Below are 25,380 nucleotides of genomic sequence, written 5' to 3' on the forward strand. Positions count from 1 at the left end.
GTAAGAACTGTTTTGACAGTGAATCAGGCTGCCTAGTGAATGTGAAGGGGTCTTGTTTGGGAAATTTGATCCTCTGTTTGAAATGTTACAGTTTTGAGAATTTTATTTATTTATTTTAAGCAGTGAATAAATGTGATAAATAATGCTGTCATTGTTCAGTGTGTATCATGCAATGAGCAGTTCTGGGAGCAGGCGATATCTAAGGTCCCTTCAAAATCTATAATTCTATCATGCCTTTCTACCTCCTAACTGAGGGTCATCTAGTCCAACCCCTGCAATTTAGGTATATTTTGCCTAATGTGGGGTTCAAACCCATGACTAAGAGTCTCATGCTCTACCAACTAAGCTATCCCAGACTGACAGGAGTCTAATAAAATTTGGAGAGCCATCCCTGTTCTAAAATGTGAAAGCAGTTTTGAAAACTGTAAAGACCATGAACATACAAATATTATTGATGCACACAGGTTCCACGTAAGACTTTTCGCGTTTTCAAAAGTTATATTTGCTTTTAACTAACAAATATATTATTGTTATAGTTATTATTTACTTGCCCTTTACTCTAAGGTCCTAGGAACATAGCAACATTAAAATAAAATATTAAAAACAAATACAAAACAACTTAAAATCACAAAAGTGTCAAAAGCCAGGGTAAAGAGGTGCATATTCAGCATTCACCAGAAGGTGCCAGACGCACCTTTGTAGGGAGGGATGTTAGAATTTCTGCTCTGTGATTGCAGTCATGGGCTTGTTGTCTTTCCCATGATGGTATATGTTTTGACTCCACAGAATGGGAAGTGATGGAGACAGGATGTTTGTGTTACTGTGTTCCGGGAAGGGACTATTGCCCTTTGTTTTTTCTCTTTGCTGTCTGATGCTAGAGAGAGAGGAAGCCATGTTGCAGTCCTCTGTGTGTGTTTATATGCAAATAAAGTAGATTAGCCAAAATGCTGAGTTGCTGAGGTCTGTTACGCAAGCTGCAAAGACTCTGCAGATCCCTAAGTGTGCCGATGTCTGTTGGCATTGTTCGCTGTGATGTTCGGGCAGAAGAAAGTTTTTGAAGCTCCCAAATGAAAGATCAGGAGGCAGAGAACATGCCAGTTGGGAATGTGTCTCTGCAAGGGTCCTACTCAAGAGTAGGACGAGCTCCTAACGAGCTCCCTACAACATAGGGATTGCCACAGAACATGCTTCCTCCCTGGACACAACCCTCTTGAGTCTCTGAGGGCAGAGGAACTACCAAGATGGTAGGGAACAAGGCAGTCTTTCAGATATTAGAGGCCTAAGTTATTTAGGGCTTTAAATAAACCACTTTAAACTTCTAGCAGCTGCTGCACATGCTCACAAAAGAAATCATGGAGGCATTCCCCTTGCATCTAAGGCAAAGCTTCTCCCCTGGTCCAGTAAGTTTGTCAGAATGAGGTAGCAGGTCCCTGTATCAAATGCCAGACACAAGCATACAGCTCAAGTCCAAAATATGGAGGAATTTGGGTTCAAACTTAATGAGATCCAAGGGCACAAATGCTGAGAAACTGGTCTATGCATTTCACATATTTTAGGTTCCAGACGATCAATGAAGCAGCAGTGTTGACAACCTGTTTTCCTTCTCTCAAATAAAAGCTTCCCCTTACCAATCACAGATTTTGTAAGCTGATCCCATCTTGCATAGTTATCGCCAAGCCAATGTCCTACCCATCGTCCACTGGAGGGATAAGTTGAACGGGTAATAATGATCCCACGTTCCTTTGTGGCGTTGCGCATACCACTAATAGGAAGATAAAAAGGCACGCGTGAATATAGTGTTGCATGCTGAATTATTATGCTACTTAAAGATTCCACTCGGTTTGGATTTCAAAGCAGCTGCTGCAACTTCCCCTGCTCCACCCCGCAACAACCTATAGCAATCTAAAGGGTGAGTTGTGGCATCAACGCACAAACATCAATTTCACATGGATTACCATTTTGCCACTGCAAGAGTGCAAGGGATAATGTCGATGAAAAAATGCGAGCAAAAAATTGCAAAACGTGGGGTGTGGCACATCATTACTATCACAACATCATATTGTGTAAAGAAAGCAGGATTTCCAGAATATGAAACAGAGAAAACCTCTTACTAGTAAGTTGGTTCTGCTTGAGACCATCCGTACAAGTTATGTACATCATAGTGCCTCACAGGTGTTCCGTCAGACAGTTGCTGTTCAGTATCCATGCACAGCGTCACAAGATCCAGTCCTCGTTCTCTTAAAACCAAGGCTAATGAGGAGACAGGGTAAGACCACACAATGAGGTGGGCCATTTTCAAAGGGAATGGAACATGCTAATTTTCTCTTAGAACTAAGGATGCAATCCAGGATGCATTGGCAGAAATGTTTTGGGCCATGTTTCCATATATATTACCTTCTTCCTTATGTCCAGGGCTGGATAGTCATTTGGAGCAGACAGCACCATTAATTCAGCCTGATTGTCTCAGCTGCACTGGTCCCCCAGTTTAAATGGACTCTTACATAAGTGATACAACCTTTTCTATTTGAGGACAGAGACATAAAGGTTCCAGGTACTATGAGAACCTAAAGTCTGATCTGAAGCATATAGTGCTGTCCCATTGTTCAAAGTAAGGAGACCTCAGCTTGGTCATTATCTAGTTGTGACATTATCTGTCACACTGGTAAGAAGCCCAGTTGAAGACCTTTGGGAAATTATATATAATATCTGCAGGGATCCGTAAGGGCATCTGCAGTTGTGCGGAAGAAGTATCATTAAAATATAACGTATTTTTTGCTCTATAAGACTCACTTTTTCCCTCCTAAAAAGTAAGGAGAAATGTGTGTGCGTCTTATGGAGTAAATGCAGGCTGTGCAGCTATCACAGAAGCCAGAACAGAAAGAGGGATTGCTGCTTTCACTGTGCAGCGATTCCTCTTGCTGTTCTGGCTTCTGAGATTCAGAATACTTTTTTTCTTGTTTTCCTCCTCCAAAAACTAGGTGCATCTTGTGGTCTGGTGTGTCTTATAGGGCGAAAAATACGGTATTTAGATGCTTAACAGGGACCTGTTCCATAGGTTCAAAACAGGTAACATTAAAAGGGGATATCAAATGTGAAAGACTAATTGTAAGGTTCCTGTTGCTATTTGACAAGTCAGGAAATATACAAAGAAAATTAGAAGTGAAGCAGTTGAATATCTTTTGGTGCTTGAATAGCAGAAGTCTCATTTAGCAAGCAAGCTATACTCTCAAATCTGCAAAGGTGAGACATGAATGAATTCCATGCAAGGCCATGGGACAAGGTTATTATTTCTAATTTAAGTCTCGCTGCTTAGCTAAATAAAAATAAAAATGCTGATCCAACGGAACGTGCATGTTTTAGGAACCACTCTTACCTGGCATATAGGGAGGTTTGTTTAAGTATAAAATCCTGCAGCCACCAACAGCTCCATCAATGAAATTGGATGGTTCATTCATGTCCTAAAATATATTTTGAATTTCCAAAATATAAAAAATTAGCATATTCTGATGTGCATACCCAAACTTCAGCTCAAAGCAGAAAGTCAGTAGCTCATAAACATTCACCTCAAACACCATTCTGTAAATCATACTCCCCCAGTTAGCTTGCCCATTGGGAAGAAAAAGAGTTGCATGTTGATGGTATTAAGAAAGAAGTCCGAATCTTTCCCCCTCCCTCTTCAGTTCCCTGGCAGGCTGTGCAGTAGTGCGCTGAGAGACCTTGTGTTTTCTCTTCCCAATAACTACTTGTACTACTCTGGAATGTGCCAGGTCAATGGAAAGGGGTGGGGAAGGAAGTCTATCTTCCCCTTTGTCTGCATGATGCCACTGCTCATATGATCACCAGGCAGCTGAGTAAAGGAAAATATTTATTGTGTTGGGCTGCAGGTTCCGAGCGAAGGTATATTTCTGATGGGTTGAGATTGATCACTTTGCAAGCTTCATATATGCTGAAAAGGTTACCTAAATTCTTTCTGATAATTTTGGAGAGAACTCAGATCATTTCTGTAATCTTTAGTTTGGGGAGAGCTGAATGGACTTATTATTCCTTCAGATAAAATATTTTTATTGAGATTCACATTTGTATGCTGCAGTTTTCTCAAAATGAAGTTCTTTCACAACTCACAATCAAAGCATAGCAACATCCTCATAAACCACCACTGATGCATTAAAGTTAATTAGGACACATCTACACCATGCATTTAAAGCTGTCTTACACCACTTGAACAGTCAATGAACCCTGGGAACCATGGTTTGTTAAAGGGAGCTGAACATGCAGAGCTACAATTTTCAGCACCCTTAATAAACAGGTCCCCGGTTTCTCCATGACTCTTAAAGTGGTATAAGAATGCTTTCACATTATGCTATGGCTTCGTTACTTAGGTTGCAATGCTAAGTCCCAGCTGGTAGTAGAAGGGCCAAATGGAACAACAGAACCACCGCTGGATTTGAAGCCCTGCCGCTCACACTAGCACGTGTTTTGTTGAAATTTCAGCCTTCGTGACATAGGAAAACGGCCAAGTAAACAGCTATTTTCATGGAGGAGGGTCAAAATATTAACTGATATGCATGAAATTTCATATGTAGCTATATAATCCCTAGTGTAGTAAAATAAGTGAAATTTCTCCTGGTATATTTGTTTTTCAAAAGCCCAAAATTCCTAACAAATATCAAGTTATTTACAGAACGAAGGAACAAAAGAATTGGTGTGTGATACTTACAGTCCACAGCCCATCATATTTGAGTACATTGGCATGATAGTCCACTAGCTCTCTTTGCCACCACCGCGATGTGGAACTACGCAAGAAATCTGGGAAAGCGACATAAGCCCGGTATAGCTGAAAACAGAGGAAGGGGTAAAAAGTTGTTTTTATTTATTTTAAACATTCCATTCAACCTGCAGCAAAGTTTCTGTGTTGGTTTTAAAATATATAAAAATCAAAATATAATAAATGACACCCACTCAGCCAATAAGAAACAAAGAGCACATAAAAAAAATTCAAAAAACAAAACAAAAACAACCATGGAAACTGCTTAGGAGAAGGGAGAACAAAATCATCTGCTGTGATAAGAAGACAAATTTGGAGCTTACATTAAACTCTAAAGGGTCAATTCAACCAAATATACCTATGATGGACAAGTACTATAAATTGTAATGGTTAACATGTAGCTTTACAAAGGAAGATCAATGAAATTCTGGTCAGAATTCACTTTTTCTGTAATCACAGAGACACAGTTTTAAAAAGTACCTCAAGCTGAACTTCTAGACTTGCATTTTCATCAACCGTTACGTTGGGGTAGTCTGGCCACACCTTGTGGGAAAGGAAGAAATGCAATGTTACGCACATCTGAAAAAGTAGAGACATCACCTTGCCAACAAAGGTCCATATAGTTAAAGCTATGGTTTTCCCAGTAGTGATGTATGGAAGTGAGAGCTGGACCATAAAGAAGGCTGATTGCTGAAGAATGGATGCTTTTGAATTATGGTGCTGGAGGACACTCTTGAGAGTCCCATGGGCTGCAAGAAGAACAAACCTATCCATTCTTAAGGAAATCAGCCCTGAGTGCTTACTGGAAGGACAGATCCTGAAGCTGAGGCTCCAATACTTTGGCCAATACTTCATGAGAAGAGAACACTCCCTGGAAAAGACCCTGATGTTGGGAAAGATGGAGGGCACAAGGAGAAGGGGACGACAGAGGATGAGATGGTTGGATAGTGTTCTCAAAGCTACCAGCATGAGTTTGGCCAAACTGCAGGAGGTAGTGGAAGACAGGAGTGCCTGACGTGCTCTGGTCCATGGGGTCACGAAGAGTCGGACATGACTAAATGACTAAACAACAACAATCCTTATTGTATGCATTTGGAAACAATTCATTATTTGGAAACAAGTGGGAAATTGCTTTCCTGAATTCGGAGTCATGGTAAATTCAAATAGAATTTTGGATGGGTCAAATATGGTGACAGTACCTTTGCCCATGCGATGTCTGTGCTGTTGATAAATTTGATAAAGACATCCTCCTGTACACCACTTGTGTATGTATTATACGGTTCTGTTTCATTGCCAGAAATGGCTGGATCCTAAAATGGAAGACAAAGTTGTACTCTTACAATAAACCAGTAGAAATGCTGATTCTCCTAATTCATTATTCCCATTTTTCTCCTGCCTTTCAGGTTTCAAGAACCCACGAGGGAGGAGAAAATCATTAAACACTAAAACATACAACGAAGCTTAAAAATAAACTGGACAATCCAGAAAAAAAATATTCATTAAATCACAACATCCTCTATATTGGCTGGTTTGATGGGGGATAGGAGATCTTTATATAGACTGACCACACTGCTCAGAACTGTATTTCCCATAGCATATTAGACTGAGGTGGACATTTCAGTTATTTACTGAATCATGTTGAGACAAAGGTGCTGTGAAGAGACAGTTCCCAGGGCTGAGTAATTGATCAGACTGCTAGTACTAGATGGGTGTTTTACTTCCCCTAAAGGAACAGGTACATAGCTTGTGTCTGCATTGAGGTACTAGACCAATAATGCATAAGAACGAACAGTGCATAGTGGTAACTCAAGAATGATTAAAAATTACTAACCAGGATGATGATGTACCTTGAACCCTCCGATTTTATTCGATCAACGAAAGCTGGAAGGTCGGAGAAGTTTTTGCCAAGTGTGAAGTCTAGCTTCCGTTCCATGTAATCAATGTCTGTATATTGGACATCCTGTAATAAATAAAATACAATAAAAGCATAAAAGCATCAAATATACGTGTGAAAAATAAATAAAATGCAGCTCCGGTAATATACTCTGGCAGAATTTTATCATGATTAATTTAAATAAATCTCAGCACGTTCAGGGTTCAAAACATAGAAAGCGAGAAGTTCACATTCAGTCTCAAACATGCCTCAATACAGTTAAGAATATTCAAGAGCAGTTTCACATTTTGGGGTCTCGAGAGGCATACCTAACCTCCTTTCAGCATACTCCTACGATATGTAAAGTGTGAATATGGCAAATAGATGTCTGCAAACATCATCACAGAGGTATATTCTAATGCTTGGCCAAAATATCTAGCCCCTTGAGGGAGGGGGTAAAAAAACCCACACATTTCAGAATCTTAATGTGATGTAAAATATTATTTTTCAAAATTGTGGTGCTGAAACCAAACAAGAATTAGGAGGATGGAAATAAATAATATCTAAATTAAATTCCACTCTGTCCATAGGTGGTGGTGGGGATAGCCACTTAGTGCCAATAATAAATGATAGCTTTGACAGATTTGACATCATTGCAATAGGATTCCAAACCTCCAAATGGTACACTATAGGAGTGGAGAAAGTAAACAGGAGAACTCAGAAATTGGACTAGGGTGAAAGGTAAATTTGCTCTCTATTCTACCCTCATAAGCAAGCTTCTGTATCCTACTCCTTCCTCAGCACAATCTCTTCTCATATCTGGCTTCTTGGCGAACACTAGGGTGCGACAAACGAGCACCTCAAAATTTATTGCGGGATTCACCTAACAACTCATTCATGGTTTTTTGCTAGCAAAATGAGATTTCCTTCCCTGAATTGTCTCAGGGAAGGAGTCAACGACATCCCAGAACTGTTTATGCAGGGGATCGTTTCATCTGGGAAGCTAATACACTTGTTCAGGGTGAAGGTTTGTAACAGTGTGGCACTGAATTCCACACCTATTTTCCTTATATTTATTGTGATAATAAGTACCACAGAAATCAAAATCCCTCTTACATTCCTTGTTGCTTTTCAATGAATGAGATTATGGGAAATGTCAGTTTGGTTGCATAAATGACCGATCCTTCCTTGCTAAAAGACTTGAGTTCAGTTCAAAAAGCAACAGCGTGCAATTTCAAGGCACTTACGTAGGGTATCCTAGCTGCCCTCATTGCATCGTACACTTCGGCAACCTGGGAAGTGTTTTTGTACCCGTAGCGGCAAAGCTGGAATCCCAAGGCCCAATAGGGTGGCATGACAGGCCGTCCAATTAGCTACAAATGAGGAACAAATCATAGAATTGAAACAAAACAAAACATTGAAATGTGGTAGCACACAAGCAGTCCCACAAAACAAATAAGAACTGATGCATCCGGTCTGTACAGTTGGCCTTCATGATGCAAATATCCATCCATATTGGATGAACATATAGAGAAACTGGTAAAAAAGAAATTAATCTCCATTGATACACTGGGATGTTATAGCACTAGATATCTTACTGCAGTGTATTCCTGAACTACTTCTTCTGGCTTCGGCCCTAAAACCATGTAAAAGTCCAGAATTCCTCCAATTGTGCGATATGTCAGGGCAGGTGTTGGCTGGAAGGTGACATCTGAAAAATCCAGAAGGAATAGGAAATTAATAATTAATTGCCATAAATGTATGAACAAAAAACGAAATTCTGTATAGATTTTTTTATTTTAAAAAATGTTGTTCTTTTACCCATAGCATTGCTGTTCAGCAAAAGAACTCCATGAGCACTTCCATCATTTTCAAGTCCCATGTAGAAGGGGTGAAAGCCATAGGAGTTCAGCTTGTACTGTAAAAAAAAAAAGGCAGAAGGATTTCATTTCTTCTGCATCTAAGTCCACATATCTCTTCTGCAGATATACACATATCTGGATGAAGCCCGGGGTGTGTGCCATCTCAAACTCAGTCCTGAACAATTATTACTGCTCCACCACCCCAGTTCTTTGAGCAGAGGTATATTTGAGATATCAGTACTTAGCCAGGTTTGATTTCCCTTTGTAGGAGGAAGTCGCTAGAGGCTTGTGATGTTTTTGTTGGAACTTTAAAAAAAAGTTCATTGCTACCACATCAGGTCTTGAAGGAGAGGAAGCCTGTTTTCAAAAACACTGCTAACTCAGTTCTGTCACTCTTCAGTGGCACTGTGCTGTTCTCCATTCATAACAACCTTAATACACACATCCCATTGTACTTTTTTCTGACTACCTCCTAGTCTTAGGCCACCCCAACTTCCATGGAAATATATGAACAGAGCATTAAAGGCTGTCAACAGGTCTATCTCAAGTCCAAGACTCTGGCCCAAAGAAACCCATATTGACTAATAACAGAATTCTGATAGGAAACTCCTAACATTACCCCTTCCCCCAACCATTTTTATAGACCAAATTACCATATTATACATTTACAGCACTCATTGTTTTCCTTTTAAAAGATGTTCATCGCTCTCTAAAAAATTCAAAGTTATTTTTGCTGTTTAGGAAAGGAAGCAAGTCCAAAGTAGGAAAACTGAGACAGTGACACAAACTGAGAAAGAAGCAGAAGAGTGAGCAAGAACTCAGCTTACACCGGGTGGTTGATCTTTTGTGAACATTCCCCAGGTCTGCCAGTTCATATCTCTCCGGAATTGAGTGTGCTCAGTTTCTCCAAATCCGTACACATATTGTGATGGTAGGCGAGTCGCAATCTGAATGAACATGTCACTAAAGGTGAAGCCCGGCACCTGAGAATTCCAGCTGCAAAAGAAGGATGGTTAGTCTATATCAGGCATGTCCAACAGATTGATCATGATCTATTGGACGATCACGGGCTGTCCCTGGTTGATCTTTCGACCCCATGAGAAATTTTCTAAAAAATAAAAAAAGCTCAACAACTCTGGTTAATCCTCCAGTGACAATGGGTAGATCACTGCTGGTTCTTTTATACTGTGAGTAGATTGCAGTCTCTTGGGAGTTGAACGTGCTTGGTCTATATCATATGGTACAACTCATGCAAAGCAGAAAAGTGGTCATTTCTCATGGGAGATAGCCAAGAAATAACCAATGCTTCTGAAAAACACGTGTGGCCACATATTCAAGATAAGAGCCAGGGTATTGGCTTCAGCTATAGTTAGGTGGCAACTTTACATTCAGTTATTTTCCAAATGAAGACAGGAGTGCCTGGCGTGCTCTGGTCCATGGGGTCACGAAGAGTCGGACACGACTAAACGACTAAACAACTAAACAACAACAATTTTCCAAATGTGTATTTCTGAGGTAGTCCTATCTACATACATTCTCTCTCTCTCTCTCTCTCTCTCTCTCTCACACACACACACACACACACACACACAAACGTTTGTGTGTACCTTTTGGTCGGACGACACAGAAACCCAACATACTCTAACCTTATATTTTCTCCCACCCCCAAAGGAGAGTAGGAACATAATTGTTGACAGTTTGCCAACCCACATGTCCTCATTCCTGCAGCCCCCCCCCCACGTTGGAGGCAGAATGACTGCAGTGGGGTATCTGCTCTGTTCCAATAGGCTCTCGCACAGATTGTAGACACCTTCTCTTTAAAGGTGCTTAATTATGCAGGAAGCCTACTAAAGTAGAGTGGGTTTCATGCTCTAGATAGCTAGCCCTCAAAACACAGAGGGGAAATGCAAGAATAGTGGTGGATTAACATGTGAATGAGTAAGGTGAGGGGTCACTGAGCTCATTCCCACTCATCTCCTTCCACAATCAGGGGTGGTGGTAAAAAATGAAAGAATATAGTTTATTTTATTTATTGAAGTTATATACCACCCTATACCCAGAGGTCTCAGTTTCTGGAATGTGAGTACCACATATTATCGGTTACTGCTCTGTAATTCTCTTTTTTTTTTTAAATAATATTTATTAAGATTTTCAGAGATACAGAAAGAAAAAGAATAGAATACATTCAAAGCCTTCTTTTCAAACACCCTCTTTCCGGGACTCCCTCCTTCCCCCACCCCTACCATATTCCCCTATCATATTGTTGGCTCCACAAGTTCTCAGTTCTAATTAAAACTTAATTTGTTTAAACCATTATTCAAATTTAAATTTAAAATTATTCAGTCCTCACCAGTACCCTTAATAAAAGACAAGAGTTCTCTCCCCAGGGCCCACCCCCTTTCCATTCCACAATTTCCCCTTTTTTTTAGTGATAAAGACACCTCACACAATAAAGAAATAAGAAACAAGAAATAAAAAATATAGTAAATGAAAAAAAGCCAATTCAAAAAATAGTTGACAAGCCTTTGGATTCTAGTTCTCCCCCCCCCGTCCCCGGTTTAATTTCCCCCTGACCACTAATCCATATTGTCTGCCTGGAATTCTTAAAGTCCATAAATCACATTTTCCCCCCGATTCCTTGCTGGCTTTTTTCTTTTTATAATTATTTTTAAAGTTATTTTTAAACCATTTAATTTCCAATCTTTAATAAAGCTCCCCCCATTGTTCTTTCCAAGTTGTAGTCCAGTTTCCTCTTGTTCCGCTGCCAAAACGTTCTAATTCAGAAGTTTAGTAGGTCTGCAGGGATTATTGTTATTCAGGAACAAAAACATACGTTCAGTCCCTTCCTTTCTTCAATAGAAAATTCTATTGTTTAGCTAAACACCCTGTAGACACAATATTGTTTCCGTTTCGCAGCTTTCCCAGAAGATAACCAGTCCTGTAGAATTCCAATGGTATTTTTCCACTTACGACCTTCTTTGTAATGTCCCGAAACTCCTCTAGGGGGATTGTTGTAACTTTGTTTTCTCTAGTCCAAAAGTCCGATTGTTATCCATGTTTTCGCCATTTTATATCCAAGTTTTGACAAATTGTAACAAATTGTAGCAAAATTAACCAGCAAAGTCCTCATAATCAAGTCCTCTTTAAATTTCGGACTTTGACAGCTACTTTGACAGCTGTCAAAATCTCCTTCGCTTTTCGCCAGGCTCTCTCCTCAATCACCCCGGTTCCCAGGGGGGGGGTTACGTTTTCCTTCTCCCTCAATTCTTCCTCCAGCACAGTTCTTGTAGTTTCCCATCGTGGAATTCTTAGTTCTTATCAGCAATTCAATTCTTTTTGGACCTTGGTTTCCCAGTCCTTGTTTTGGAAGGTTTACAGTAGGGAGGGGGACTGACTTCCTTTTTGGATCCCCCCCCCGCTCGTATCAAATCCGAAAAAAAAATTCTTTTTTTCTCCTTTTAAACCCGGTTTCCAAATTACTCACGGGTTGTTGTTACAAATCCGAATTCTCAATGGAAGAAGTCAGCGCTCTCCGCCGGATGGCATGCGGCTTCGCTCGGCAGGGATAGCAGAGGACTCAAAGCACCACGCTTCTCCCCGGCACCCGATCCGTAGCCTTTAAAAAGGCTCCTTCACGAGTCGGGAGGGCGCTACTGCTCTGTAATTCTCAATCTTTCTCTTTGTATGGTACAGGCACATCTTTAACCTCTTTGGTGTTTAAGTGCAAATTGATCTGAGTCATTGCTAATTTTATTACAGAATCAGTGAGATTCAAATTGAGAACACTTTTCTTCTGGAGAAAAATATGTAGTAATTGTCTGGCCATTTGTCATCAGAACAAAAATGTTTGTGCTAAACCTACAGGTTATTCCAAAAATCTCCACACCCCAGATTTTTGGAGTTATGACACACTTGTCCTTGCTTCCAAAGTGGAAAGGGTTTCACCATGTTTCTGTTTGATATTTACAAATTTTGTTCAGAACTTTAATTTTCCCTGCTACATCTCTCTCTGCATCACTACATTGATAATACAATGCCCTCTTGATGTGAACATACATGTTAGATTAAATCAATACTCTTATTTGATTTAGCAAAGTAAATGTGCACTTGCCAGCAGTGATTTTTTAAAAAAAAAACTCAGCAAATATTTGAACATACTTTACATGTTCCACACTTCAGTGAGTGGGTGAGACATTCCGGGGGGCAATGCTTACCAAGATTTGCCTTCATTTGGGGGAAAAATACTCACTGCATTTTTGTAGTTTTTTTTATTAATTTCTAAAAAGTACAAGCAGAATATATTTGGAGGCAGACAGAACAAACCCTCTTTAGCAACCGCACATCAAATCCTCACAATGATCTCAGTTATTATAGATGTCATGATGGAATGCCATCCATGAGAGACATATTTAGAACTGGCAGTTCTCTAGTGCTAGGTTAAGCATTTATCCTTTTAAAAACAAATGAACAAGCATTCTCCTTCAATTAATGAGGAAAAAACACACACATCAAAAATTATCAACTGGGAGAGAAAAGTTCAAGAAAATTCTCATGGGTAAGGTGCAGGGTGTTGTGTGTGTGTGTGTGTGTGTGTGTGTGTGTGTGTTGTCAGGGAACTGCCATCAGTACTGGAGGGAGAGCGCAAAAGCCAGAGGGATTCCAGAGAGCGTCCAGGGATCAGGAGAAGCAGCCCATCTTCTGGGGAAGAGAATCAGCGTAGCACCAGTGGAGAAGGGGGGCAGGTGGGGGAATCGGCGAGGCGTTCCCATGACTCCTTGCCTGGGACCAGCGGGGAGAGTTGGGGTCCTCCGTTGCCCACGCCCTCCCTGCGCCGAAGGCTTTTGCGCAGAGAGGGTAGGCGGAGACTAGGCGTCAAAGAGCTTCTTTGCTGGAAGAAGTTTAAGAAACGCCCACTCACGGATTCTGCCAGTGACTGAGTCAGCCACGGGTGAGTGGCGGTCTGGACAGATGAGGTTCACTTTGGCAGCCCAGCCAGGTGTTTGCGCCCAGCCAGGGAGATAGGTACCTGCTTACGCACGAGCAACCCCTTAGAAACCCCTACATATATATATACACACACATATATATACACATTAACAAAAGGGGTGTTTAGTTTGTTTGCTGCTTGCAGACCACTGGTCAGGCAATTACAGTGGTACCTCGGTTTTCGAACAGCTTAGTTGCCGAACAACTCGGAACCCGAACACTGCACTCCTGAGCTTCTGTTTTTAGTGTTGCACAGCAAATTTGAGTCCCCTGCATAGTAATTAAGCCTTTTTTCCTCTCGTTTCTGCCCTTGCCCTGCTCATTTGAGTCTCCCCCGCCGTCATAATTAAAGCCTTCCGTTTCTGATTGCAGTGTTCTGAGGTGATATTTGGTGCTTTGGTTTTTGCTATTTTTGTGTTTTTGTTTGTGTGGTTTTTCATTTTTGTGACTGTGGTTGGCCAGGCAGGCTCCAGGATGCTTGAAAAACATTTAGTGGAAATAACAACACACACACACACACACACACACACACACACCTTCCCTGTCTGAATTTATGTGAATGATACCATAGCATCATAAGCAAGTTAAGACCTTGGTTCAGGGTGTTTCCTGCTGATCCTTGCTGAAATGAATCTATCAATGAAATCAAAGGTTCCACTTACATAATAGTTCCCGTGCTTTTGCGTCGGATCTGAAGGCCAAATGGATTGTTCACAATGTCCACTTGATACAGCCGGCTAGCTTCTGTACTTTGAGAGCTGCTTGGCGTGAAGAGCGGGACTGGAACTTCGTATCTTTTGTGGTTGGGATCATAGATCTACGGAGAAGGGAACATTCTTCAGTGTGCATAAGATATGTAACAAAACCAAACATCACAAGGACCTGCTTGTCTAGAAGAGTCAATGCAAAAGGACAGTTCAACTACTGTTTATTACCCATTTTCTTTACATGAGAATCTCTATCCCACTTTTCCAATGCCCATGCACAATTTAAAATCACAGTTTAACACATTGCACACTAGTAAAAGGCACTTTAAAAAATATATTCAAAAACATCCATGGTAGAAATCACAGTAAAAAATGACTTCAGCAGGCAAAAGCTTCACAAAATTATAAAAATAGTATTGACCAATCTGGCAAAGGACAGCCAGAAAGAAAAAAGGCCCTATTATTGCCCCATTGTAGAAATGCTCTGCTTGTTGGCACTGACTTTTCAAAGCTTCTTATCATGCACATTCTAATGGGTTGTCTGCAATGTTAGTTCCACTCAAAGGAGACCCACTGAAAGTAATGAGCATGACTAAATCATCTATTAATTTCAGTGGATCTACTCTGGTAGAATGCACTGGAGATACTTTCCAGGGCTTATCCACACTTACCTTTCCTCTGCTTTTTCCAGGTATAGTCTGCTCTTGAATGCTCCATATCCGAGGGCCCATTTTAATTTTAATTTTTGCTCTGGAACTTCCCCACAAAAAACATGCTCATTAAAGCTCAATCGGAGCAAATGGCAATCTGCAGAAAACCTGAATCGCTGTTTGCTCCGATTAAGCACTAAAGAACGGGTTTTTGTGGTGAAAGCTCTGGGGCAAAAAACAAACAAACCTAAACCCGACAACAACACTCAGACATAGAGCTCTTAAACATGAACCTATGCCTGGGGAAAAACAGAGCAAAACGTAAGTGTTGATAAGCCTTTGATGTCTGCATATTGAAAGTACTTTTCTCCAGCAACAGCTGCAATGATGGGATTATCATGTCATGGAACTAAGAGGATGCTCCAAAAGGGTTTATTAAGAGTGCCATCCTTGGGGAAGGTTTGTTAGCTACAGCATCTTAAAGGGGGGGTGTACTCCATGAGATTACAGTTTACCTTAAACTGCAGCATGTTGTCGTAATGGTAGGTCACTACCAAGCGAAGCTGGTCCACAGCTGGTGATTGAGACCCATAAGGATTAGGATAGATTGTGTTCCTCTGCAGATCAGCTGTCACGCCCTCAGCACTGTGTTGAATGTTACTGGCGGTGTAGCCATAATTCTTGGGATAAAAGCAGTGAGGCACACCAGGAGTAGAGACAACCTGAAATAAAAGACCATATTAAGTAAGTCAACACTATGAGAGAGGCTTCAGCAATAAACAGTAAATAGGTTTGACAATGGGCAATGGGAGGACTAATGAGGGCTAAGGCATACAAAGAGCTTAGAGAACAATTTAAGGGTATCTGTCACAAGTAAAATATGGTCAAAGCAACTTTAAAAACAAAACAAAAAAACTCAGCTAAAACTGCACATAAAAAGCCAATATTGCAAATCCGAAAGAAAGAAAGAAAGTGTTACATTCCCATAGTTTCAGATCAAAATTAAAATTTATCATCACAAAACAAAATGGTATCAGATGAGATTCAGAAACTGGGTAATTTTTTGGCACTTCAAATGGTTCCATTTCACCTGTTTCACCAATTCCCTTTTGCTTACCTGCCAGAAACAGCCACGCTCTTCACAAGTGCTTTGTGTTGGTTCTGGGTATGGATAACAATTGAATTTTTCTGTATCTTCAGTAGGCTGCCCCCATTTCAAGGTATACTTTTGCCCCAGTGCAAGCTGAAGACCTTGAATGTGCAAGAGCTTTGGAAATAATAATAATAAAACAGCAACAAATGACAAAAATCATTTCACAGTTCTGTGTACATTAAACAGCAGCCTCATTTTTTTTTTAAAAAATGTAGTTTTATTTAATTAGTTTATATGAAGTAGAGCTGGCTCTTTGCAGCATACAAACATAGCTATAAATGTATATGACAGCAGGCGGTAGCAAAAGGAAATGGAACATTGGGAAGAAGCCCCTTTCTCAGTTCATCTATAATAAGCCAAGATGGCATGGAGAAATTTCCCCAGGGACAACAGCCAAGTGGAACTCGGAGGTTCCATGTCAAGACAAGCTTAGGCAATTTCAATAGGTCAAATAGTGGGAACTGGGTTAGAAGTCTAGGGATGGAGATCATCAACAGGCAAAGGAGAAAACTGTCTAGGATGCGGAAGACAAGCAAGTTAGATTAAATGTGGTAGCAAAGACCTGAATTCTTAGCTACTGACAGAGGCAGAATATCGAGGATGCTGGATGGTGCAGTTTGAAAGAGGTGCCACTCTTGAGAGCTAATTGGGACCCGAGACATACTGTAACCACCAAATGAAGCTTACTGCAGGGCACAGAGCCTGAATGGTTTGATTTGCAGCTTCATAAGGGCTCATACCTGACTGGACACCTTATTTTCCCAGCAAGTAATCACAAAGCAAAGAATGCTTTGTGCACCCTGTACCCTGTTACTTGCCTTCAAGACCCAAGCAATGTGGAACTGAATACAACCACCATTTTTATTCCTCTTCCCCTTTCAATTAGGGGGAAAAAATGTGGGATTTAATGGTGCACGGGAAGAACTTTTACTAAAGTAAGTATTCTGGGGTCTATGTAACCATGAGAATAGTACCAAAATGAATGCACACCTAAAAGTAGAGATTTGGAGAAAATTCTTAAGTCATGAAAGTGGTTCATAGTGTCAACATTTTTTCCTTACCTGAGTTGAAGAATCATAGGTCTCATTATGACTGGATGAGATTGGTGCACCATTTTGAAACACCATAACATTAACAGGTTTGCTTGACAGTCCTAAAATTTTAATTTCGCTGAATTTTAAGTTGTTTGGGTCAAAATATCCCTCGTGGGCGAGGCTGATGTCCAAAGCATTCTGAAAGAAAGGGTATTTTTTTTCTTTCATGCTGTTATTTATGATTTCACAATTGCTTGTCACAGCCTCTCTCTTGCTCCAGTCTGATTTCATCATATAAACTTTTGCTTGAGAAATAGCATCAAGATGGAGGACATTGCACAAATGTATTAGCAAAGCATTTATGATACCAAATTCTACAAATCTATTTGCATGTATAAATGCTCAAAGCACTTGGATTGTTAGCCAGATTTTGACTTCTAAAGCTGCCAGAGACGGCTATTTAACATCTATTTTGAACAATTTAATTAGAACATCACTTAATGGAAAGGGTTCCATTGATTCCACTAATTACTGTGGGACAACCCAACTAAAATAGAAACTAATTGCACACTAAGGTTTCTTGACCAAATGTGTGTGTGTGTTTATTTCTTTTTTCATTGTTTGTTTTTGTACATCTACTGCAAATGTTCTGAAACCTGTTGCTACGTGCAGGATAATTATATGCAGGTGCAAATGTACCGATTTATCACATCAAGGGTTTGCTATTTTAATTAAATAGAAGGCACATCTGTCAGTCAATCAATTTCTAAATAGGTGCAGAGATCACTAGTCTCAGAAAGACCTAATTCTACACCAAAACTTAACATCATCTAGGAGCAAGGATATAAGATTAGAGATTATACATACCTGACTGACATTAAATGTGTGTAAGAGGTAAAGGCCATTCTCATATGCATCTGTAATAAGAAAGCAGCAACAGAATGATTAAAGGGGAAGACTGCTAAGAGGACAAAGAAGCAGTTTCCATTGGTGCATGGGAATGCAAGAAGCAATGACAGCAAGCTTTAGAAGCACCAGTTTAACGTTACAAATAGCTTAACAGCAACAATAAGTACCCCATCCTACAGCTCTCCTAGCAATATCATGGATTTTTATTTCTGTAGACAGGTTCTACTTTATGGGCACATTGATTAGAGACATTATAGTATGGGGGTTTCCTTCTTCAGACCTGTACTGGGCATGAGCCAGGCAAATATAAGCACTCTTAAGTGGGGTAAATATATGAAATTAATGGAAGTGAACGTTCGTTCAAAACCACCAAAGACATATTTACATTATATACTTAGGTATATGAACCAATCTAATTTGGATGTTATCCAAGGGGCTGGAAGACACTGTAGTGCAGTTCCTATGAACACCACTGGGGCAACATCAGAACTCCAGGCCATGTGGAGAAGTGCAACACAAGTTTCTTTTCCATGTTTGTGTTACCCCTGTATTGGAAGGATGCAGCTGTTGGAGTGAGAATAATCAGGATATGGGCTCCTCTTATATTGTCTTGAACTACTTACTGATAACACATCACTGATGCGAGGAGGATCTGAAGTATAGCTGAACCCACGGTACTGGTAATTTTAGAAAGGGCCGTAAGTTTATGTTGTTAATCATCTTTTTAAAAATATGGTTATTTGTATTCAGTATGTCTGCTATTAAAATACTTTTTAACGACTTTTCTATATTCATGTGGTGGTATTCTTCAAAATCTGCTAAAACAATATTGTTCCCATTCAAGCGTTTCCCATTTCAAGAGGATGCTGCTGACACAGAAGAAGGCATGTTGCAACTTCTTATCAGGTGGTCCGGAACTTATTTAGCATCTAATTTGAATTTCACATATTCTTAATAAGCTGTGAAACAGCCTTGCAAAGAAGTGGAAGGCTGTAGCTCAGTGACAGAGCACATGCTCTGTGTGAAGATGCCTTGGTTTCAGTCCCTGGCAGGTAGAGCTGGGAAGGACTCCTGCCTGAAACCCCAGGAAGCCCTTGCCATTCTTTGCCAATGGTGCTGTTCTAATTGTCAGACTCTGTAGATGGCAGCTTTCCAAACTTACCAATAGTTGTTCCATCGTCCCAATAAAGAAGCCCTTGAGCAGCACCATTATCATCCAGAGCAACCGTAAGACCCATTGGTTGCTTTCGACTAAAAACAAAAGAAAACATTTAAATGAGAAATAATTTCGTTTTCATCACTCTTATGAATTAAACTGGGAAACCATTGTCCTCTGTCATCCGCTCAAACTGAGATATACGATATGCCATGGATTCCTGCCTATTTGTTGTTGTTTAGCCGTTTAGTTGTGTCCAGCTCTTCATGACCCCATGGACCAGAGCATGCCAGGCACTCCTGTCTTCCACTGCCTCCCGGAGTTTCGTCAAACTCAAGTTTCGTCAAAACTTCTATAACACTGTCCAACCATCTCGTCCTCTGTCGTCCCCTTCATCTTTCCCAACATCAGGATCCTTTCCAGGGAGTCTTCTCTTCTCAGGAGGTAGCCAAAGTATTGGAGCCTCAGCTTCAGGATCTGCCCTTCCAGTGAGCACTCAGGGCTGATTTCCTTCAGAATGGATAGGTTTGATCTTCTTGCAGTCCATGGGACTCTCAAGTGACTCCTCCAGCACCATAATTCAAAAGCATCAATTCTTCAGCGATCAGCCTTCTTTATGGTCCAGCTCTCACTTCCATACATCACTACATTCCTGCCTATACTGTATCCCAATTTGTGCCCTGCATGGGTGTAGGGAGTAGGGAACAAGCCTGTTTGAAAGGGCATGTGGCAGTGGTGGGTGCTCTGCCGCTCACCTAGACCATTCTCAGAAAAAGTACCACCCTTGGGAACCCAGCAGCAGCACCAGTGGACTTCAGGGCCTGAGGCTGGAGAGCTGACCTAAAAGAGAACTTCCTACCTGTGATCTGTTCCCTGAGACTTAAATTGAGATCAGGCCTCATGACACTCGAAGCGTCACCCCTGTCTTCACGCTCCCTGTTGTAAGTGAGGGTGCTGGTTGCTGTGGATGGAGTTTAGCTACCAGATGACTTGGCACTGCTGAGGTCTTTGCCATCCTCATAGCAACATTTGGGGTTTTTTGGGGGGGTGGTTATTAGCATTAGTACACTAATACTTGTTGCAACTTTTCGCAGTAGGGGTTGGAGTCATTGGGATCCATAGTCAGGTGTAATGATCTCTGGCAGGCAAGCAAGCCCTGATAAGAAGTAATGACTCTCCGGTAGCTTTATGTACATTTATTACAAAAAAATCCATACACATCCAGAGCATGGCTTTTCACCTGCTCGCATTGACAACAGTTGGTGAGTCTGAAACTTCACCCCTCCCATGGCAGGAAGGATGCCAAACTCCTGCCTTTTCCCTCTTGCCCTTCTGTTGCCCTCTGATCTTTCCAAGTACCTAGAGCGGGGACTGAAAGGCTGGCCTCCCTCCTCCTCACTTTCACTTGACACAGTCTTATACCTCTGCTTATCTGGTGATTGCCTAGCAATGCTCTGACTGCCTTCCAACTCTCCCCCTTCTAGAGAGCTAACAAAGTCTTCCCTGAGAGGGGGGTTCAAACTGCCGTCTCTCGACTCTGTCAGCCAGCTCTCATCTGCAGAGTCGGTCCCTCATTCATTGAGTTTAATTTTTGAGTCTAACTCTCCCCCTCCATTTGGGGGGGGCATGTTCCTGACACCAGGAGGTTGGCCCTTCCCTTCCCTCTTAAGATACCCCCTTAGAGGTCTTAGGCTGTCACTTCAAGGCCTTAGTCTCACCTCTGGGGACCAGCATGGCCACTACACTTGCATGAGTGGTCTGCCTGTAGCACTTCAGGCTATAGAAGGGACTCAAGGCTCTCCCTTTAATGTTACCCCAACATCTGGGTGGGATGGAGTACTGGCTGCTGATCACTGGAGCCCCCACCCTATGCCACACCAAAGGTGTGCAGTAACCAATAAAAGTTGTGGTTATCTGACACCAACTTGACCATTTGCCAAGTTATTAGCCTCCACACAACACAGCCTTGATAAGCGCTGTGGACAGAAACAGGCAATCAGTTGTAGCTCCTGATACTTCAGATAATTGAGTATCTATGTATTTTTTAATTTGATCTACCTATACAAATAATTTGTAAATAAATAAACAAATAAAATTCCACATATCTGACTGTACCTGGCATTGGTATTCAGATCAGGTAGTTGCCATGGGATAATGTAGCCACCTCTGAGATGAAGGTTGATGTGTTCAAGCTCAGCTTGTAAGACAGAATAATTTCCTCGGACTCCAATGTCCTTGCTCTGTTCATGAAAAGGGGGAACTTTCAGTCTTGTTTTCAAATGCTAAAATCTGTGCACACACACAAACATCTAGCCAATCGTTAATTACAAGTACAAGAAGTAAAATGTCTCCTCCCCAAGACTCACTGCTTTGGAGGTGGCAGCACAGGTCAGTGTCCTTGACTATGTCCCCAATCTATTAAATCAATACATTTTACAAATCTGTGGGCCAACATTACATTTCGGGAATTTAAAATGGCAGCCAGCCATTTTGGGAGCTTGGCTCCCATTCAGCAGCAGCATTGTTGGCTGCTGTGGTGACACATTTAGGGAGCCTAGTGGGGAGGGTGGTGAATGGCTGCATAATTGAGCAGGCTGGTGAGGGTCCATTGGCCCATGACCTATCTCTCTGCTGGTGCCAAGCTTGTTCCTTAGGGCTGGGGGATCCACTGGAACAGAATGGGCTATGATACAGAGCGCTGAACAGGTGGGGAGGGGATATTGCACAAGGAAAAGTGCTTTACCAGGCAAAGCTACCAGTGGATCTTGCTTCTCGATCCTGAAAGACCTACACTGGCTCCCAGGACATTTCAAAGCACAACTCAAAGTGTTGGTGCTGACCTTTAAAGCCCTAAATGGCCTCGGCCCAGTATACCTGAAGGAGCATCTTCAAACCCAGGATAGGCTACCATACAAAATGAATATTGGCTATGTAACACGTGCATTAAAGGCATGACCCTCAGCAGTTGTGATTCCCTGGAATTTTGGAAAGCCCTTAACACGACATATTACATTTTTCCCTTAATTTAATCTGTTTTCACATTTGGTTCAAAGGAATTTCACTTACTGTGTAATAATCATACCAGCGGGCATCAGGAAAGTAAGCATTCACTGTTGTTTGATTCTGTAAATAAAATACGTACATTAATGTTGTAGAAAAAAATCTTTATTATTCTTATTCTTAAACTTTGCCTTTACATTTGTTCTTACTTCATCCAGCACAGGGCTGATGAGCAATGCCGGTCCCCAGAGAAACTGTCTGTCTATGTCCCATGTTGTTCTATCATCTGTAAATCTGAAAGCAACACAATAAATTATTAAGTGTGATAATGCTACTGGAAAAACAGTCTCACAATATATTAAAAATGGATATAGATTTGGATCTGGAATATCTTAGCAGAGTGATCCAAATATTGAAGGATATGGAAGCAGTTTAATTTATAGGTCTAATCAATAATGGGTCAGATGGGGTGTGTGTGACAAAAAAAGGAGATAGTTTTTTCCAGTAAAAAGTCCCTAAAATCTCGACATAAGTGCTTTCTGGCAACAAATTGGGCTCAGAGCACACATAATGTATTTATTTATTATATTTATCAGTTGCTTTTAGCATAAACATGCTGCTAAACTGATGTACTCACACAAATACAGAGCACACTTAAGCTATTTTCAGGTGTTTGCCAAAATATACAAGATTTAAAACATATATAAGTCATGGCCCCAAGATCCCTGGACATATTTGTGCTGCTTGCTCAGTTCTTGACTTTACAGGCACCTCATCAAGGAATTATCTACATGAGTGAGGAAGTCTTCAAAAGCAGTTATGAGATCCTATCCTTAGTGATTTCATTTACATATTTCAATTTTTATTCTGCGCCTTCTCCAAGGAGCTGTGGGAAGCTACGATACTCTTCCCCCAGACACGCTACCTTCATAACAATCCCTACCCACAAACTGGCTGTGGGGATGTTGGGAGAACCCCAAAATGGTGCACAACAGTGGGCGGAGAGGAGAGATCATTCTATTAGGCAAGCGATTCCCACAGAACTATGTTGAACTCATCCCCCTAAGTCTTTAATAAACACAGAGAACTGAAATACCAGTCAGTGTCGTAGGCCATGCTACAACTCACGCTACAAGTCTGCACATATATTTTAATCTTTTAAATAAGAGCAAACCTTTTAGCATTGGTGACCAGGACTGTTTTGTCCAACAAGCTTACATTTTAAATGAACTTGGTAGAACATTTAATACTTACTCGTGGAGTAAAGGGCGCACAACTGTGCTTCCATGATCATGAGCCTCATACAACAGTGTGTAGAGATAGGGGAGCAAAGTGTATCTGGTATTGAGCACATTCCTGGATAGGTCTTCGAAAGCCCGATCAAAGGATACAGGATCTTGCCTCTAAAAACACAAAGCAGCCTAGTCATTAGAACTACTGAAGCTCTCTCCAGTATTTATACATGGCACACCTAGAACCACATATATTGTGCATATATTAGGGAGAGATTTTAAGTCATATAACTGTTGTCTTTCAGCTATCTGAGTTCTTTTATCTCTATTTTAGGTCAACATAAGCTGGGCATGCTCTCAGCTTTATTTGACCCCCACAACTATGGTATCCAACGATTGCCACCAGAGGGCTGATTTACTCAATGTATGACTATAATTTGATTATACTTCAATTGATTATTTGTAGCTGAATCAGTGGCTTGGCCTCATTGAAAAACACTGTACTTCATGTAAGCATTATTTCAACAGTGTTAGATCTGTGATGGATCATTCGCATAGGCAAGTCATGAAGTGAAAGCTTTCACCATGTATGAGAACCAGTGTGGTACAGTGGTTAGTATGTTGGACAAAGAGAGACAACGGTTCAAATTCCAACATAGCCATGAAGTTCACTCAGTGACTTTGGGCCAGTCACCACAACTCAGTCTAAACTACTTCACAGGGTTGGTGTCAGGATATAATGGGAAGAACCAGGGATATAATGGGAAGAACAATGGAGAAGAAGTTCATGGTGAGCTCCAGCACCTATTTTTCTAGAGAAATAGCACTGGGGAGAACCCAATATTCCACCTTGAGCTCTGTGGGGAGAAGGTGGGTATAAACGTAATAGTATTAAAATAAATTAATATGAAAATCAGAATAAGAATGCAAATGTGCTTTTCTTGTTAAATCACGATGAGAGTTTTGATAGGAGGTGTGGCGTTTGCCTCCTAGGTGGGTCATAAGGAAAGGGTTAAAATGAGTGTGATGTGATTGGCCAGTGGAAACTGATAGGTGGAGTTAGGGTTAGAGGGGGAGTTGTGTGATAGTCAGTTGAGAGTTGGGAGTTGAAGAAGGAGGAGGGAGGTTAAGTCTGTGGGTTGGTTGAGTTGTGTGGTGAGGGAGTGAGAGGAATTGTTAGGTAGAGTCAGATAGATTTTTGGAATAATCAGTTTAAAGTTGTTAGGAACGAGTAGGACAGTTAAGGAACTAAGATTAAGAAACAGCCAAGAAAAATTAACTGAAACCATAGGCTTGTTCATGCCTATAAAATAAACTTGATTATTTGTTAATGTTTACAACTGTCTGGTCTCCGTGTGTACCCATGAGGAGAAACAGGTTGGTGGCAGTGAAGAAAGCAATCACAGGGTCAATAGACCATCAAACGTCCGGGAGACCTGTGTGATCGCCACAGGAGGTGATACAGAAATGGAATTAAGTACGTTAATAAATAAGTGAACCAGACCCTTCTGAAACATCAGGGAAAACCTGCTCTCCTTCTTCATATAATGTCTTACAAAACCCTCATGGTCTGCTCCTTTGGACCAATTCTACTTTTTTTTTGCCCCAGCTTCAACATTTATATCAGCCATGTTAAAGCTGGGCCAGATACTCTGCACAGTAATTCACAGGGTGGTTTATTCCCTACAACACAGTTGTGGATGGGAGAGAACCTAAACATCCCTCTTAAATGCCTTGGGAATTTTTGTCCCAAATTAGAAAATGTAGCAGCTACACTGCTGAGAGTCCCTCTGCCATAGACTGAGGCAGCAACAAAGATTTCTGGAGTGGGGTGAGGAATCTCTCTGCTACTTCATCTTGAATTCCCCCTCCCAAATTCCTATTATTCACCAATTTTGCCCCCCATCCCAAAGAGATCAAAATACATGGGCAGAATTCTTGGGGCCAACATTATTTTAAACAACAAATGATAGGACTTGGTCCAAAGTGATCTTCGTAGAATGGAAAAGGAGATAAGGAGGAATGAGTTGTGCCCCTGATTCACAGTAGCACC

General features: G+C 41.0%; 1 protein-coding gene across 1 annotated transcript in view; it reads right to left on the bottom strand.

Annotated features, from left to right (window-relative positions):
- SI (sucrase-isomaltase) overlaps nucleotides 1–25,380 on the bottom strand; it is a 129,432-nt gene that overhangs the window by 32,135 nt on the left and 71,917 nt on the right. Inside the window, exons 41-55 of the mRNA XM_053390436.1 lie at nucleotides 23,350–23,498; nucleotides 22,305–22,389; nucleotides 22,162–22,218; nucleotides 21,211–21,335; nucleotides 19,102–19,190; nucleotides 17,898–17,947; nucleotides 17,058–17,228; nucleotides 15,961–16,110; nucleotides 15,359–15,565; nucleotides 14,149–14,303; nucleotides 9,328–9,496; nucleotides 8,460–8,556; nucleotides 8,237–8,349; nucleotides 7,886–8,011; nucleotides 6,597–6,725 (exon numbers count right to left, since the gene is read on the bottom strand). Of these exons, the coding sequence (XP_053246411.1) occupies nucleotides 6,597–6,725; nucleotides 7,886–8,011; nucleotides 8,237–8,349; nucleotides 8,460–8,556; nucleotides 9,328–9,496; nucleotides 14,149–14,303; nucleotides 15,359–15,565; nucleotides 15,961–16,110; nucleotides 17,058–17,228; nucleotides 17,898–17,947; nucleotides 19,102–19,190; nucleotides 21,211–21,335; nucleotides 22,162–22,218; nucleotides 22,305–22,389; nucleotides 23,350–23,498 (1,872 nt within the window). The remainder of the gene's footprint in view (nucleotides 1–6,596; nucleotides 6,726–7,885; nucleotides 8,012–8,236; nucleotides 8,350–8,459; nucleotides 8,557–9,327; nucleotides 9,497–14,148; nucleotides 14,304–15,358; nucleotides 15,566–15,960; nucleotides 16,111–17,057; nucleotides 17,229–17,897; nucleotides 17,948–19,101; nucleotides 19,191–21,210; nucleotides 21,336–22,161; nucleotides 22,219–22,304; nucleotides 22,390–23,349; nucleotides 23,499–25,380) is intronic.

Source organism: Podarcis raffonei, chromosome 5 (genome assembly GCF_027172205.1).
Source record: "Podarcis raffonei isolate rPodRaf1 chromosome 5, rPodRaf1.pri, whole genome shotgun sequence".
NCBI classification, from domain to species: Eukaryota; Metazoa; Chordata; class Lepidosauria; order Squamata; family Lacertidae; genus Podarcis; species Podarcis raffonei.